At 46.1% G+C, this 16190-nt stretch overlaps 2 protein-coding genes across 2 annotated transcripts in view; both read right to left on the reverse strand.

Moving 5' to 3' along the window:
- LOC142582558 (cytochrome P450 3A19-like) overlaps nt 1-16190 on the reverse strand; it is an 89710-nt gene that overhangs the window by 10885 nt on the left and 62635 nt on the right. The window lies entirely within an intron of this gene.
- LOC142582088 (cytochrome P450 3A31-like) lies at nt 10243-14124 on the reverse strand. The gene is made up of 5 exons (XM_075691498.1): nt 13969-14124; nt 12651-12742; nt 11797-11940; nt 10955-11108; nt 10243-10320 (listed from the first exon to the last, which is right to left on the reverse strand). The coding sequence occupies exons 1-5, from the start codon at nt 14107-14109 to the stop codon at nt 10243-10245; spliced, it is 609 nt and encodes a 202-aa protein (XP_075547613.1). The 5' UTR covers nt 14110-14124.

Consider the following 16190-nt stretch of genomic DNA (forward strand, 5'->3'; position numbering starts at 1 on the left):
TTTCTCTAATCCCCATTTTTGATATCTACATGCTTATGTGGCATGTACAAACTGGACGAGTGGTCTAAATTTTAAATTTGAGTAATAATTGCAATAAATAACTCATTTCACCTGTCTTCTAATGACTCTAAAATTCTATGCTTCTACCTTGCCAAACCTTTTATGAAATTAGTTTGATGAGGCCCAATATACAGGGCTTTCTAAATTGAAGGTATCAGTACCTATTAAAGACTGTGCTAACTATGAAAATGCTGCTTGTGTATGTGGTTTATTCATTTCTCAGACAAAAGCTTTACACCCAAGTGCAGTCAGTAAATCGAAAACAATTGCGTCTTGTTCAATAGTTCTCGAGCACTTGTGCGTCACTATAGTCGGATACAACTTTAGAAAAAAGGGGAGGCCCCGCCCAGATGACTGAAGCGCGACGTCCGATTGCCTCCGCGACTAAAATAATCCCGCTCAAAAAATCGTGCTTCGGAAACGCGCAATTCTCGGTATAAATAAAGACTTTGATGACTGGATTAGTAGAGCTCTCATGTGCTACAGCACATGCCAGATCGCGACAGAAAAATAACCCCGTGCCTTCCACAACGCTGCCCGTCGTCTGCTCTTTAGCTTCATTGCAAGTGGCAAAAGTAGAAAGAGCAACTCTGCATGGCATTTGTGCTTGTTTACATGTACACGGCAAATTTACTACTCCTGTTCCGAGCTTCAAATGAATCAGTTGCTACTGAACAAGTACTTATATAAAACAATGCATTTATCGCAACCATTACAAACCCAAGATGCTCAGTGTCAGCGAAAGCACCGGGTTAAAGGTGAGGAGGGAGGTCAAAGCTTCGCATATTTCGGGTGGCAAACTGTCGACACCCTCGTGAAAACGCCCACAAAATGTGGAGAAAAGAAGAAGCAGCACGAAGTAGGACACATGTGCGCTGAGGTCGTGTGCACGATTTCTTTCACCACAACGAGATACCGACGATCGAGAAGATCACTAACGAGTTCTCGAAGTGTATGTGGTGTTATGTTTGTGCCCTGGGATTTGCCTGACGGAAGGCCAGTGCTATGGTTTGTCGACCGTGGAGGCAGCATTCATCCCTGCATGGTGCCTGCCTGCTTCGGACACGACTACGTGCACGGCTCGGGTTTCCTCGCGGCTGCACGGCGTCCACGACGGAAGCAGCCACCGGATCACGGACTGCTTTTCGGCCCCTCCCCGTCCCGGCAGCAATGCAACCCCCCCTCCCCCTCGTTTGTCCGGCGGCGCCCGCACCACAAACGACTCCCGCTGTGTTGGGGACAGTTTCCAAAGGAGGGCTGTGTTTCGACCCAGTGCCTTGCAGTTGGTTCCCTTTGTCCTATGCGGGCCATAAAACTTGACCGGCGCACCATTCTGACCGACCGCCAAATCGTCCCGACGCCGCAGCGCGGTTCAAGGAAGCGCCGGCCACCGAGAGCGGCATTAGGACACCGGAGGCTGCCCGGACCCTCCCTCTCTCGACCTTGTTTCGTCCTTGGGGACTGTCTGGGGGATCTTTGGACTGAGGGGTGTTATTTAAGCAGCTTGCAGCTGCTCTGTTGGTCTCTGTCCTGATAACGACGACAACATGTAAACATTGTATAAAGAATTATTCGCAGAGAAAACTCTCCTCGTCTCTGACTCTGCGTGAAGCGAGGTCCAGACCTCCTGCCAGCCACACATACCTCGGCAAACGCAACAATGGATCTCCCATCACTGAAGCGGTGTACTGTGTGTCAAGCACAGCAGCCAAGCATTCTCCCGTGGCCTCTCAAATAAATAAGCAGTTCATTTGATGATATATTCCTTTTAATGGAAGCCCAATTCTGAAAAAGCAACGTCCTGCACAGATCATGCTCAATATAAGCGTTGGCATGGAAACGTGCTGAAATGCCGGAAAATCTGAATGCAAATGCAGTTATTAATCCTGAATAACTATGTGGGGTCCGAAATGCTCATTCGGGCATCCACTGTCCAGCTTCACACGAAAAAGCAGTAGTCAACGTGAATGAAATTGACAGCCACTCTTAGCAGCCTGCACGCCAAAGCACATTGTGCTTTGCGTGCAGTTGTGCTGCCCCTACTGTTTTTTCCAGCCCGTTGAGATGAATAATGCCAATGTCAGAAGGCCCAATACTCTATTGGGCAGCCACCTATGAGCATGACGGGCCCTGTGATGAAATAACAGTCATCAGGGCACGCTTCAAAGGCACCTTTAGCAGTCTGCACGTCAAAGCCCAGTCAAGCCGTCACCACTGTTGGTGAAACGGCAGCAATCAATGCGAGAATGACAGCCACTGTTGGCAGCTTGCATGCAAACACACATTCATGTGGTGGCATTGTTTATTTTGGTTACCTGGCCTAGGCAAGTAATGCGAATATGACAACAATTATCAAACATCATTAGCTTAGTTAGGCCCAATATACTCAGTCGGGTAGCTATTAATAGCAGTAGTCGAGGGCACGCTTGAAAGGCACCATTAGCAGTCTGCACGTCAAAGCGCAGTCAATCCGTCGCCACTGTTGGTGAAATGGCAGCAATCAATGGAGAATGACAGCCACTGTTGGCAGCTTGCATGCAAACACACATTCATGTGTTGGCATTGTTTATTTTGGTTACCTGGCCCAGGCAAGTAATGCGAATAAGAGAACAATTATCAAACATCATTAGCTTAGTTAGGCCCAATATACCCAGGCGGGTAGCTATTAATAGCAGTAGTCAAGGGCACGCTCAAAAGGCACCATTAGCAGTCTGCATGTCAAATCACAGTCATACCGCAGCCATTGTTGTATTTGTTTATCTGACCGGGCAAGTAACACCAATGTAAGCACAATTATTCACCCTGAATAGCTCTGCTAGCATTGTGCTAAAAAATGCTGAGTGAAATTGAATGTGTTTTATTGAGGCAATTATTTAATTCACAAGCCATCGGCATGTCGATCAACGGCCAGGTTCAGACAATGTCATTTGTGAAGTAATAAAGGGTGAAAGTTGCAAAAGCTCTTAGTGCACTGCTTTGCTGGGCTCCATTCACTGAATAATGTCCTTGCAACGGCGAAAGCGTCAGACAGAAATCACACCCCACTGCACATTGTTATTCGTGCTGAAAATTTTCACCATCATATGTGATAGGCAGTGAAACCGTTTGTTTACTAAGACTGCATGCATGAAAAATTCAACAGCATAGCAAGGTGTTTCACAATATGCAGCCTTTCATGTGCACTTCTGGCTAGCTGCCACATGCACTGATGCATAAACATGAACAGAGGTAAGAGGCAAAGTTACTGTGCAACCCACATGACGCTTTTAAGAAAATGTATCTCTAAACCTTTCTGTTTTGATAGGCGATCAAAATTTGTTTTGAGCAAGTTGGTTAGTCACATTGCAGCAACAGCACAAGAAACAAGGACAGAAAACGCAGCGAGTAGGCAGATTGAGAAGACGAGGTAGACCAGCGAGAAAGGTTTTAATGAGATGGAAGAGGCCAGTTGTGCAGTGTACAGGAGTTAGTGCTTTGAATGAGATTGGCTAATGAAAATGTGTAAAGATTTTGCTGAAAGAAAACTAGTAAAAACAAATGCTAATATAAAATAAAAGGACAAATATGACTAAGTGCAAACACGCATGGAAGCAGGAACGCTGGCAACACAACTTATGCGTGACTGTGCCACAGCACGCATTCTACAGCTTGCGTGCGCGGTGAGCACTGTTGGAAAGAAATCAATCGACGGTGCTATACACAACGCTCGAACACCGCTGTTAGACGCTCGGCTATCTCACTGTTGACAACAATCATTCACGCTAAGTTGACGGCGACAAATCTTTGCATTGGAGGCTTCTTTTGCAAATATTTTCTGTTGAGACGCTCGTAGGTTTGTTTCACGCACGCACGCTTTTCTAATTTCTCCTCAGAATGGTTTTGCTCCATCACTTTACCCCGTCCGACGGAAAATGCAGCGACACGGTACACGAACTCACCCGCAGCTGGCAGCAGGCACCAGACTTTGGCAAACTTTTCTTGTCCTAACTTCACTCGGGAGCGAAATAAAAAACATGGAACAAACAGGCAGGATGTGTGTATGCAGCAGTCACCGAGACATCCTGTTTTCAGGCAAAGCATAGCGCAGCATCAGCAATGCTCGCTGCAATGTTTCTTCGCCGGATCACGGCTTAGAATACACGCATGCAGCACAGATGCCGCATCGTAAGCTCGCAGTAATATTTCCGGCATGATAGACAATGACAAACTGTTTGGGAATTCACTGTGACGAGGCATTGACGCGCACAGCTGACGCGACTTGGCCTAGTTCGAAGCCCGGGCGGCCATCTTCTCCGACGGCGGGCCACCGGCCGTCCGGCGCATGACATCAGTCCAGAGTGCGCAACCATTAGTGGATGCTCGTGTGCATCCGCCTCGGAGGAGTAAACGCCTGTTTTTCTAAAGTTGTATCCGACTATAATCGAGCACAGCTTGACCCTTGGCCTAATACTAAATCAGGCTTGAAGCTTTCAATGTCTGCTAATCGCTAGAACAGCACCAGATCTCATTCTGTGCCAAGGGGTGGAACGCATTCGCTTAGAGCTAGGCAGATGAATGTCTTTCTTTCGCATTGAAGTTCCCAATACTTTCTAGTCTTAGGTGAAAGTACACAGCTCAGCACAACGCACGTATGGTATACGTAAGGGTACTTTGTTCTTTAAACCATATCAACAAGAAGCAGCTACTTCCGTTTTTGCACACCTTACCCTATTTCCTAACCTTTCCTTGATCAAAAGTGTAGAAAATTAATCTGTGCTTGTTCTATTGTTTCACAGGTAGACATCGGCGACGGTGTATATGTTGAAAAGTGCCTGCTGAAGAGGCTGCGCCTGGATGCTAACAACTCAGGCTTTCAGTTCGCGGGGGGCCTCCTTAAGGCTCCTTTTACAAAAGAAGAGGTTGAAGGGAGGCGCTACACATGGATGCGCAGCGATTGTTTGTGACATCGTCACTGCTGGCAGGCCTGGCCTGCCTTTTCGCTTCGTTCTGGGTCTTCCACGTTATCTACTCGAAAAGGCCCACAGGGTTTTGACATTTATTGAGCACTGCTTTCTGGATTTGAGCTACACAAAGCTGCAGGTGAAAGCATTGGATTTAGTCAATATTTACAAGAACTATTGCTAGGCAAAAAAATTTTCAGATGCATATCCTCAAGAAAGTTTCTGTAAAAATTATTTTGCCTAACAAAAGCACTCGTGGGTTCTGTGGCTGGCAGCTTGCCCAAGCCATGTAGCACAGTGCTTGCTTTAAAGGGGCACAAAAGGGAAAATTTCTTTGAGCGTTATTAAATCATTTTTTTACAACACCGAAAAAACAACTCCCTCCATGAGAATTGGCTTGATAAGCCAGATAACTTGCAAAAACGAAAACTGGTGTCGCCACCACCACCTTATAATTCCTGCACCAGCTCGCTGTGATATGGAATTTGACGGTGTCTGTTCGGGTCTAGCTAATGTTCTACTGGCCAATATTGATGAATTCTGTTGTAAAGGTGTCAAAGAATATACTTAGTTGAAGTATGACTCCACACTGATGTGCGGGCACTGCATAAAACTTGAAAGTTAAATCTTCATTTTCTCATCTATTAATCCGCTTATTGCCACAATGTTCATGAATACAGTTCTGAAAGATTGTTTTATCAGTCTAAAATGATTTATTGTTTCTCTTTAGTATCTCTGTAATGGACCTTTAGCAACAAAATGTGTGTTAGTTTGCGACAGGTGTTCTCAGCGGGGGCAAGAGCACCAGCAGCATGCTCAGTGATTCTGTACCAACTGATAATTTGAAGGATGTCCTGTGCCACTAGGGTTAGGCCAACATGGCTCTGTGTTAATCACCACAAGTGTATTATGCAAAACTTAATGGCCCAGAAATTGGTAATTCAGGGGGGAGTTGAATTAGCTGTTTATTTTTTTTTTCTTTATCATGGACTTCTCACATTACACTTTGTCACAACGCATTCACTTTAAAGTAACTGGAGAATAAGGTGGTTTGGTATTCAGACATGCCTTTTGTGTGTAAACAGTGTTAGATGAGCAATACAAAGATACACCATAGATGCTGACTGGCAACATGAAGGGGTTTGAGGGCAGCTACGAATATACATCCTTGTAGTCGTACCTATAGCACTATGTTCAATTTGTCACACAAGCATATGGCATCCATCACAACTGCATGCCTAGAAAAAGACAAGGGCAACACACTCAATTACCTTTTATTCTATCTAAGAAGCACTACAATATTTAGGCAACGAAATTGACATCTGGCTTGTACCCATAAGTACTGCAATACAGTTGTATAATATGTTCCTCTTGTGTGGAAAAAGGGCTGCATACGTTTTCTTTGAGCACAAGGGGGAGTGGTATCAGTTAAAGCCCCTCCATCCACGCGCCACTGCCGTTTTCTTAAGTAGCGACAACCTTTGTTGTGCGCCGCCTTTTCCCCTGACATCAAATCCGGTTCCAGCATTTCCAGTTTCAAAGTTTCCGGTTCCGGCGTTACCGCTTCCTGGAGTTGTGCTGCGGGAATTTCCGCTTTGACTGCCGATGGTGAGATGCCCACGCGTGCTTAGCAGAGCTGTGGTAGTCACCATGAGAAGAATGCAAAGGCGACAAGCTGTTGTATTCCGCTGAAGTAGTAATTCGCGGTCGCTGTTTTCTAAATGCACGAAAAATGGCAGTGGTCTCCAAGCGCCCAGGCACTACATTCCACTGTACGTTGTCTCGTGGCACAACCCGTCGCAGGTTGACGCGAAACAGCGAACATGATCAGATCGCTGGTTACAATAGGCGGTGGTACTTGGATGGAATCGCATTCACAGTTTAAACCGCAGCTGGTGCAATTAAAGCCTTTCCATCGACGCGAAAGTAAACAACGTTAAGAAAAACATAGCGTTACTTCCACTCGGAACAGGAAGCTGCAGCTACGGAAGTTCCGCTTGACGCTGGAAGCTAAGGGGGCGAGTGGCAGAGGAACGTGGAGGAAGAGGGTAGGTTGGCGGTACTTAACCTGGTTGGCGGAAACGTGTATGGAGGGGCTTTAGTATCAGTTAATGGCTGTTTTCACATATATGTTTTGTCGTGTGTATTAGCAATCACCACTTTCCTTATCTGAGTGAGTTCATTTTTTAGAAAGTTTGAAAGTTTATAGAACATGTTGCTCATGGTTGTTGCAGTTTTCTTCCTAACTATCCATTCATTGCACTGTGCACCCATGTCTTGGGCAACTAGCTGTTTGAAGGTCAGCATGCTATCGATGGGTCTAATGATAATCTCTAGTGCCCTCTCATTTGCTTGTTGCAATACTTAAGAGTTAGATTTTGTATATTGTGTCACTTGTTTATTTTCACTGTACTTTAGTTTCACTACATCTTGAATGTGTTGTGATAGTTTTTCTTTTGCAATGAAAGATATGGTGGGCAGTTGCCGACACTAATTTTTCGCTGGGGCAGTAATGGTCATTAGCAGCAGATGCTAGCTGCCCTTAAGTGCAATGTTTTTATGTTGCATAGTATTGTTCATGATCCATTGAATGCACTGCACGCGCATGTTGTGGACAACTGCCTGTTTGAAGAAATTATCTGCATATTCAGTGGGTCTAATGTGAACATCTCTACAACTGACTTAGCTTCACTACATCTTGAATGTGTTGTGATAGTTTTTATTTTGCCGTGACAGATGTGGTGGGCAGTTGCCGGCACTAATGTGATAGTACGAATGCTTGCTGTATTTACCACATGGTTGTTTCATTTCGTCTGAGGCAGTAGTGGCCGTTAGCAGCAGATGTCATTTGGCCTTAAGTGCAATATTTTTATGTTGCATAGTTTTGTCCATAATCATCCATTGAATGCACTGCAGACCCATGTTCTGGACAACTGCCTGTTTGAAGGAATGATCTGCATATTCAGTGTGTCTAATGTGAAAATCTCTAGTACTGCCTGTGTATTTGTGAGTTAGATATTGTATTGTGTGTCATTTTGTTTTCGCTGTGCTTTAGTTTCACTACATCGTGAATGGGTTGATAGTTTTCCTTTTGCAGTGAGAGATATGATGGGCAGTGGCCGGCACTAATGTGATAGTACGAATGCTTGCTGTATTTACCACATGGTTGTTTCATTTTGTCTGGCGCAGTAATGGCCGTTAGCAGCAGATGCCATTTGGCCTTAAGTGCAATATTTTTATGTTGCATAGTTATGTTCATACTAATCCATTGGATGCACAGCACACCCATGTTCTGGACAACTGCCTGTTTGAAGGAATGACCTGCATATTCAGTGGGTTTAATGTGAATGTCTCTAGTACTGACTGTATATTTATCAGTTAGATTTTATATTGTATGTTGCTTGTTTTCACTGTACTTTAGTGGGATTGCACATTGAATGTGTTGTGATGTATTTTATTTTGCTATGAGAGATCTAATGGGCAGTTACCAGCCCCCAGTCTGTGTATTAGTACAAATATTTATTATGCTTATCACAGCATTTTGTAAGGCTATAGTTTTGTGATGATTAACTCATGCCTGACTTTTTTATGAGAAACATGTCACAACTAATAAACAATCACTCATGCTTGGGATCCATGAAATCATCCTTGTAATCTTTCAATTGTCTTCGAACTACTTCCACATCAGGCCCAAGAAACTCCAGAACGCGCTTGAAGAATTACTCTCGGAAAGAACCGAGAAAACCTGATGAACGAGGTAAAAAAATACTCCGAGATCAGCTCCAAGAAACCACAGAATGGGCTTGAAAATTTCTCTCAGGTAGAGCTACGAAACCTTGATAACGAGGTAAGAAAATACCCCGACATCAGTACCAACAAACTCGAGAATAGGCCTGAAAATAACTCCCAGGAATAGCCTAGAAAACTGGATGAATGATGTAAAAAAGTAATCCCACATCACCTCCAAAAAACTCCAGAATGGGCTTGAAAAATTACTATCAGATAAAGCTGAGAAAAGTTAATGAAGGAGGTAAAAAAATACTCTCACATCAGACCCAAGAAACTCGCGAATGGGCTTGAAAAATAACTCTCAGGAATAGCCGCTAGAACTTCGTGATGGGAGTAAAAATATAGTCGCACTATCGTCCCTAAAAACCTTCCCACAGATTAAAAAATTACTCTCGTTTCTACATACAAAAAACTTGGTCAGCATGGTAGTAAATTTTTACCTCGACTGGTACGTAGTAAAAAAAACCCAGAAACGGGAATGCGATACAGGACGAGCGGTTTACTCCCGTTTCGCGTTATTTTTGTTTAGTGTGTAGTTTTTGCTATAATTCACGTGACAATATAGAGTATGGTTAGCGCAAAAATTAAGGCGCTAAGTGTTGTTTGCCTAGAGAATTAATTTTTGCTCACACAGCTTCATTATAAAGCAATAAATAGCTATGTTTATTTTCATGAAATAGAATTACTTACGTAATTGTGAGAACTAAGAATAATAATGACGGCCTGTACAAAGAGACGTACCAACGTACGAATACGGCCACTACTCGACAGAGGCTACGTGGTTTTCTCACTCTCTGCACAGGAAGATGACTCTTACGTCCGTTGTAATGCTAGTGTGTAACCTATATAAGAACAAACCTTCGAAACATGTTTTGTCTATAAATTTTCGTTCAAGGTTGGGGTAAATGCACGAGGTGTGGCACGGTTGGGGAAGCACGAGGTATGATATGAACACTCCTTCAATGTTATGTGAATGACTCTTTAGAAAGAATTACAACAGGCGCAGGACACCATTCTTATATTTATTGGGCATTGGGCACATCTTCGTACAGTGTCGTTCGTCTTAACAAAGCGCATACATCCAGGAGGGGAAAAGACAAAAAATTGGGAGGAGAGACGTGCAGGTTAGCCAGTGCATTCTCCGGCTGGCTGTCCGGCTCTCAATTAAGGGGTAGGGTATGTAAAGGCATTGAAAGTTACAAGATGGAGAGGAAGAGGTAAAGAATAAAACTGAAGATTCACCCAAAAGCTCAGACACGTGCGACAGATCTTCTAAGAATGTCTCGGTGTTAGCCGGGTGGTATCAAGTTGTTGAACTCGAAGTCGCTGTGCAACTGTAAAGCTATAAATGTCCGTCTTTTACTATACAAACAGACGAAGCCGTTCGCGCAGTCAGCTTCACTCAGTCCTCAAAATCTCAACGACTTGTAGAAGAAAAAATAAAGCAAAATTGCTAGCCCCCTTTCCGTATTCCTAATGTGATGTCTTTGGCTGTAAGGACGCTGAATCCCTTCTTGAATTCCAGGGGCACCTAAATAAGGGGCGGAGTTAGCCCTTACTTTTCTAAAAAGATTCCCTTGCGCAAGAGCGGCTACACAGAAATGACAAAACTGAAATGTCCCCAAGTAAAACATCATTTCACACTCCTATATGCTAATTTGTATATTGACGGTAACAGGGTACTACGATGCACAGAAATTTACTCATACGTAAATGAACAAATTGCAATCTGCAATGCAACTTGGCGTATGAGTATATGTGCATGTTTCACCAGTGTCTAAAGCATATTCTTTGTAAAGTTCCATGACGCATAGCTGGGCTGCGAATGGCGAACCACCTGGGTGGGACAGCATTCGTGGCGCCGTGGGGATGGCGTGCAGCCTGTGGCTCCTCGGCTCGAATCCTTCCTCGTCATTCACTTTTCTTACCAGATGTCCCAGTGTTACCAGACGTATGGCGACGCGTTTCAGAGTCTGCCGCGCTTGATAAATAGCGCTCGGTCGGAGCAATCGGCGGCAGCTTCTGCTTGGCAATAGGTCCGCCTGCAGCAAGCAATGCTCCTCCTCGCTCTATTATACTTCGCTGTGATGCGTGTGTACTCATCAGAGCCGCTCATACACCGCAACGCACAAGATGCCAGAGTTGGCGCAAACACTCGAACTCACTTTTGTCTTTTGCGTCCGAACCACCTTCACGTTTCGGATGGTGTGCAGAATCACGGTTTGCAGGGCGAACCGCATGCCGATGTAGTTGCGAGGCCCGGCTCCAAATGGCAGGTACGTGTACGGTTGTATGGACTCGACATTCTCGTCACTGAACCTTGTGGGGATGCGTGACTCTCACGCCTCCCCTGAGATCTAGTTTTCCCGCATGGCTAGTCTCCTGCAAGGCGGCTTCGCCCGCCGCGTGGCCTGGCGCCCGCGAGACGGCGCGAGCGTCGCGCCGCTGCGGGGTTACTCGGGCGTCGGGAGACCAGGCGCTCGGGCTGTTGGGGTCGACACGGCAAGCGGGACGGTCGTGCCGCACGTGCAGCGACCCTCTTGCCCGGCGGGTCGGCGCGCGGCGGGGACGTCTCCCGCGTGCGCGCCGACCCATGCTTCTGCGAGACCGCCTCGCGTGGCCGCCCTCGAACGCGCCACGATTCGCGTGACCATACACGCGAACGACCAGGCCTTGGGATCCAGCATGGGGCGAACATATTCGCTCGCTTCCGGTCGCGGTGAGTCAGACTTCTAGATTTGTCGCGCGCCCATAGGCATGTTTTGTGGATAGCAACTCGGCTAGTAGGCACTGATCTATGAAAGGTGCAATAAATGCCCTTGTGATTGTTTACTCTACTGTGTACTGTCGTTCCTTTGTCCCAAGAGCACGGTGTGAGAGACCCCACAACCTGCACGAAATTGGCCAGTCGTATTACTCTCGTCAACTAAAGAAAAATGCAAACACATGACGCCATTGGTAACTAGCACAGCTGCGCTACTCCAAGGTTGCCGTTTTCTCTGTTTACCTTTCTGGATCAAACTTCGAAGGATTCGGAAAGTACTGTGGGTCGTAGTGCATCGAGTATACAGGGACGGCCACCAACTCGCCCTTCTTCACCTTCACTCCCGTATCTCCGAGAACGTAGTCTTCATACGGTGATCGCTCAATACTGAAAATAAGCGCGCAAAAAAGAATTGATCGCTAAGTCCGATCGACGCTAACAACCTGCCTTTATTATAATTATTTTGCTAATTGGTTGCCCGGCATCTATTTGAAAACGGGGCTTCGGTTGGTAAAGAAACGTTCCGCATTAAAGAGACACTAAAGAGAAGAAATAATTTGTGCTATGCCAGCAGACCACATTTCTACACTACCCAAAGGCCACTTCTACAGTGAGAGATTTAGTAAGCCAGAAAAGGCGCCGGAACGGAAGGAGGGTGGCGACGTCATCTTGAAGTTCCCGCAACAACCTACCGTGGCGGCGTCTGTGTGAGACTAGTTTATTCTTCTTGTTCATTTTGAGATATACTGCACTGTATTCTAAAAGACCCGAAGACAGAACTTAGCATCTTGGAAGAACTTTTACTGAGCCACAATAGCCCAAACACGGTAATATACTTTTAAGTCGGCAACTTCACACTGACGTACCAGTGCAGGTGTTTTGGCGCGAAGTTCAAGACATGGAAGTTTTACCTTCTTTTTCTGCTCTAATAATTAACGCAAAATACAGTTTTACAGAAGTAGTTAGTTAGCCTAAACTTATTTATTGCTTATCTTTAGTGTCCCTTTAAAGGCACCCATTTCACATTCTTCCTGCCGTTGGCACATTGACTACAGAGACTTTGATCTGCACTGAGAAAGTGTAACGAATGGTCTTACCGCGTCGCTGGAGGATACATTCGAAGAGACTCGGAGACGACGCAGTCTAGGTACTTGAGTTTTGTGACAACATCCAAGCTCGGATGTTCTCCCTGGATACAACATAGAGCAGAACGGCATGTCCTTGAAGCCAAGCCAGAGGCACTGTCACTTTTAAATTTTCCTAATCTCATTGTCACATCTTCAGCGCTGCACTCACATGGATGTCGAAAACTTTTACTTCAGTATTGTAGATATACTAGCCTACAATTTAGGGCGCGTCGTGTAATGGTTTCGTTTTCCGCTCCCTTTAATGTTGAATGCCACTCTGTCATGTTCCTCTTTAAACTGTAACCACTCTGAACAAGCGGTGTAGCTAACATCGTAATAAAACCTCGACGCTTAAACTACTGTCTTATAACTATTTTCTCGCTTGATGAATGATGCGACAGCAACATTAGCAATACACCTAATGGCTCTAAAAGCTCGCCATAGCTCAGCTACAATAAATGCGCCTAATATGTCAATAGCTACACTACAACACTCCCAGGCGTAGAATTTTGCCTTCCTCGAACATAGCGTCTTATCTAATCCTGTTCGCACATTGTATTAGTATTACATAACGCGCTTCAGACTGGTGCATAGAGCTTCAGATATTTTTCGTTTTCTTTTTTCGTGGATGGTTATCCTGAAAGCCGCTCAGGTGAAACAATAGACTACACGCAGCGCTCTTATAGAGCATTCGCATTTCCAACTTTCCCCTTTGTGAACGAGTTTTAAAATGCGGGGGACGCTGCGATATCGTCTTTAATGGGAATTCTTCACGAAAGCTTCCTTAACTTCAGAAGCGTAAAACGCAAAACTTTGTATCCGGTCTCTCAGTCCCTACCTTACGGATGTCATTGAAGCTGAACGCAAACATAGAGAATGAACTATACTCCAATCTCGAAGTTATGACCGAAGTCGTCCCATTTGGAATGGAAACGTGAATTTCAGTATGTTTTATCGGTTCGTTCACTGAGTTAAGCGACTCGAAGTAACACATGGAATACGAGAGAGGCCGCGATAGGGACGGCAGGGTGGTTTGCACAACCTGGAGATTGCCAACGCGTTTCTGAACCTAAGAACACAAGTTTTCTTGCATTCCGCACACATCGGCCGGTAACCGAACCCACGACATGCAGAAGCTATCAGTTGTCCTTTAATTGTGACACAGCTAGCGAAAAACTGCCGACTTTATAATACTTTAGCTAATGTATGATAATCCATTGGCGATGTCAGTACGCGAAAGCGTTAGTACGCCCAATTCAATAAAAAATAAAGAACTCGGACTGCGTACGTGAACCTTGAAACACTCGTCGACTTCCTCTCTCAGCTTCTCCTGCACGTCAGGGTGAATGGCGAGCAAGTACAGCGTGAACGAGATCACTGTTGAGGTTGTGTCCTGGCCAGCGAGGAAGAACAGAGCGCACTGCGCCATGGACTCGTCCTCAGTCAGGGCTGCAAGCAAACATTTACGTCGACAGTGTCAGATAAATTGTATCATGATTAACGAGAATTAAATAATGAGCCATTCCACTCCGCAAAGGTGGGTGACCAGTGAAGCTGTTTAGCACACGACACAGAGGTGACGGATAATATTGAACAAAAATACGAACTCATTCAATGTCTCGATCGGTGGTCATCATGATGAAAGGTAAGCACACACATTCTCGTATCACCACGATCTGGTGCACCGGCGGTAGCGAAGGGCAAGTGGAAAGCGCCATGCAAGATGCGGTAGACGGCACGGGGCAGTACCCGCTACCCACCGGACTCAGATGCTCCACGACCAAATCTGATCTTATGCTTTATATAAAAGAAAAAGGCGGCAGAGCAAGAGATGAAAACCGTTCTCGGAAAGTGACACTCACCTGTTCACTCGGAGCGGTGACCCGATACCCAGGGTCGACACCATCAGAGTCCTGGACATGTTCATCGAATCAGGTGGCGGCAACAGCACTGCGTTGCGCAAGATCATTGCGAAGACCGACAATGCATTTCGCCTCGTGCGAAGGGTCATGAACACACATCGTGGCCGCAAGGAGGACAACCTGCTTCGGCTGATCAACCCCTTCGTGCTGTGTCACTTCACCTACATCGTGGCCATTGTCAGGATTTGGAGGACAATCCCGATTTCTGTGCCCCAGATTTTGGACCTTGTCGTTGGGTGCGGGAGTTGGCCGAGGTTGAGGAGGACTTTGAGATGAAAAACTGGAGGTTTATTTACATTATTTACAGTGAGAGTACAAAGAAATTAACAGTCATACAGTCATTACAGGCTGGCAGCAACTCGGACGCTGCGTCCCGTGGCAAGAAGCTCGAAAGAGATGAATGAAAGAATGCCCCCTTGCTGGTCCCGGTCTCTGGCTTTTAAGCCCTTCGGTGTCTCGAAGTCACGTCACGTTCGGCCAATCGGCGAGCCCGCTCAGGTGTCGTCATTTTCGGCCAATGGTGGGCGCCCGTGCAATTGTGTCACACCCGGCGCACAGGGTGGCACCTTGGGCCCAATTGTCCGAGGCTTACTTCTATCAGCGCTATTGCCTTCCCGGTCTGCAACTGCCTTCACAAAGGCAGATGGGGGGATTGCTGCCAGGGCTTCACGGTGCGTTACAGCCGTCTTGCCTCGGGACCCACGTTACCTGGAACAGTGCCAGGCTCTCGCTACACTTTCGGTAAGCGTCAAGCAGCGAATTGCTCCACCTGCGGCGCACGAGGTGGGGGACGCGAACTCGTTTGCACGTGCCAAGGCTCGGGAAAGGGGTAGAGCTGCTTCTGCGTTCCTTACTTAGGTGTAGCGCGAGTCGATGTGGTCTGCTGAACTCGAAGGAGGCTCAGGAAAAGTCCCGTATCTAACAGCTCCTCCTCGCCCCGGAAGTTCGGAATGACCGGTGAAATCAATTCGCTGGCCATGAGGAACGCTGAAAGAACCTGCAGGGTACTGATGTCGAGCCTCGTTTGACGAACTTCGGCATCCGGGGCCCTGGAGAACGTACGTCAAACAAACAAAACAACACAGCGCTGCACCACGTGTAAGCGCAGGCTCTTCACTCCTGACTCGCCAGGCTATTACTGAGTCAAAATGAACCCTGATCTTTTATTTCCCTAATTTTGACAAAGCAGTTCCAACCACCTTTCCAAACCGCTATCCATTTCTCCCCAAATGCCGACAAGGTCAGAGTGACATTGTTGTTGCAAAACAAAGGGCCGTTGTCGTTGCAAACAAAAAATGAAAACAGCCTAACATAACTTAAGTGGCCTAACTACACGAACAGCATGTTTCCAACCTATCGCAGTGGCGTACTTATCGCACGTATTGGGGCCATTGAACAGTCCGGTCAACTCTACAAGTACGTAATCACAAGTGCGCTAGCTTTGTGGTCACTACTCCGAACCCGTACTTGCGTCGCACGCAAACGTTCCATCACGCTTACTCACGTGTCTTTCTCTAGTCAATACAGGACACGTACGTTAAACGAACAACTACACTTGCGTAACTTACGCACTCCGTAGAACCCTTAA

The sequence above is a fragment of the Dermacentor variabilis genome, chromosome 5 (assembly GCF_050947875.1).
Source record: "Dermacentor variabilis isolate Ectoservices chromosome 5, ASM5094787v1, whole genome shotgun sequence".
NCBI classification, from domain to species: Eukaryota; Metazoa; Arthropoda; class Arachnida; order Ixodida; family Ixodidae; genus Dermacentor; species Dermacentor variabilis.

Excerpts from the sequence above, each read along its gene's own strand:
- LOC142582088 (XM_075691498.1), bottom strand. The coding sequence starts at position 14,109 with ATGGCGCAGTGCGCTCTGTTCTTCCTCGCTGGCCAGGACACAACCTCA. Across the intron at positions 11,109-11,796 it reads TCGAAGTTTGATCCAGAAAG|GTTCAGTGACGAGAATGTCG; the intron begins GTAAACAGAGAA and ends CATCCCCACAAG. Across the intron at positions 10,321-10,954 it reads TTCGGACGCAAAAGACAAAA|GTGCCCCTGGAATTCAAGAA; the intron begins GTGAGTTCGAGT and ends CCCCTTATTTAG.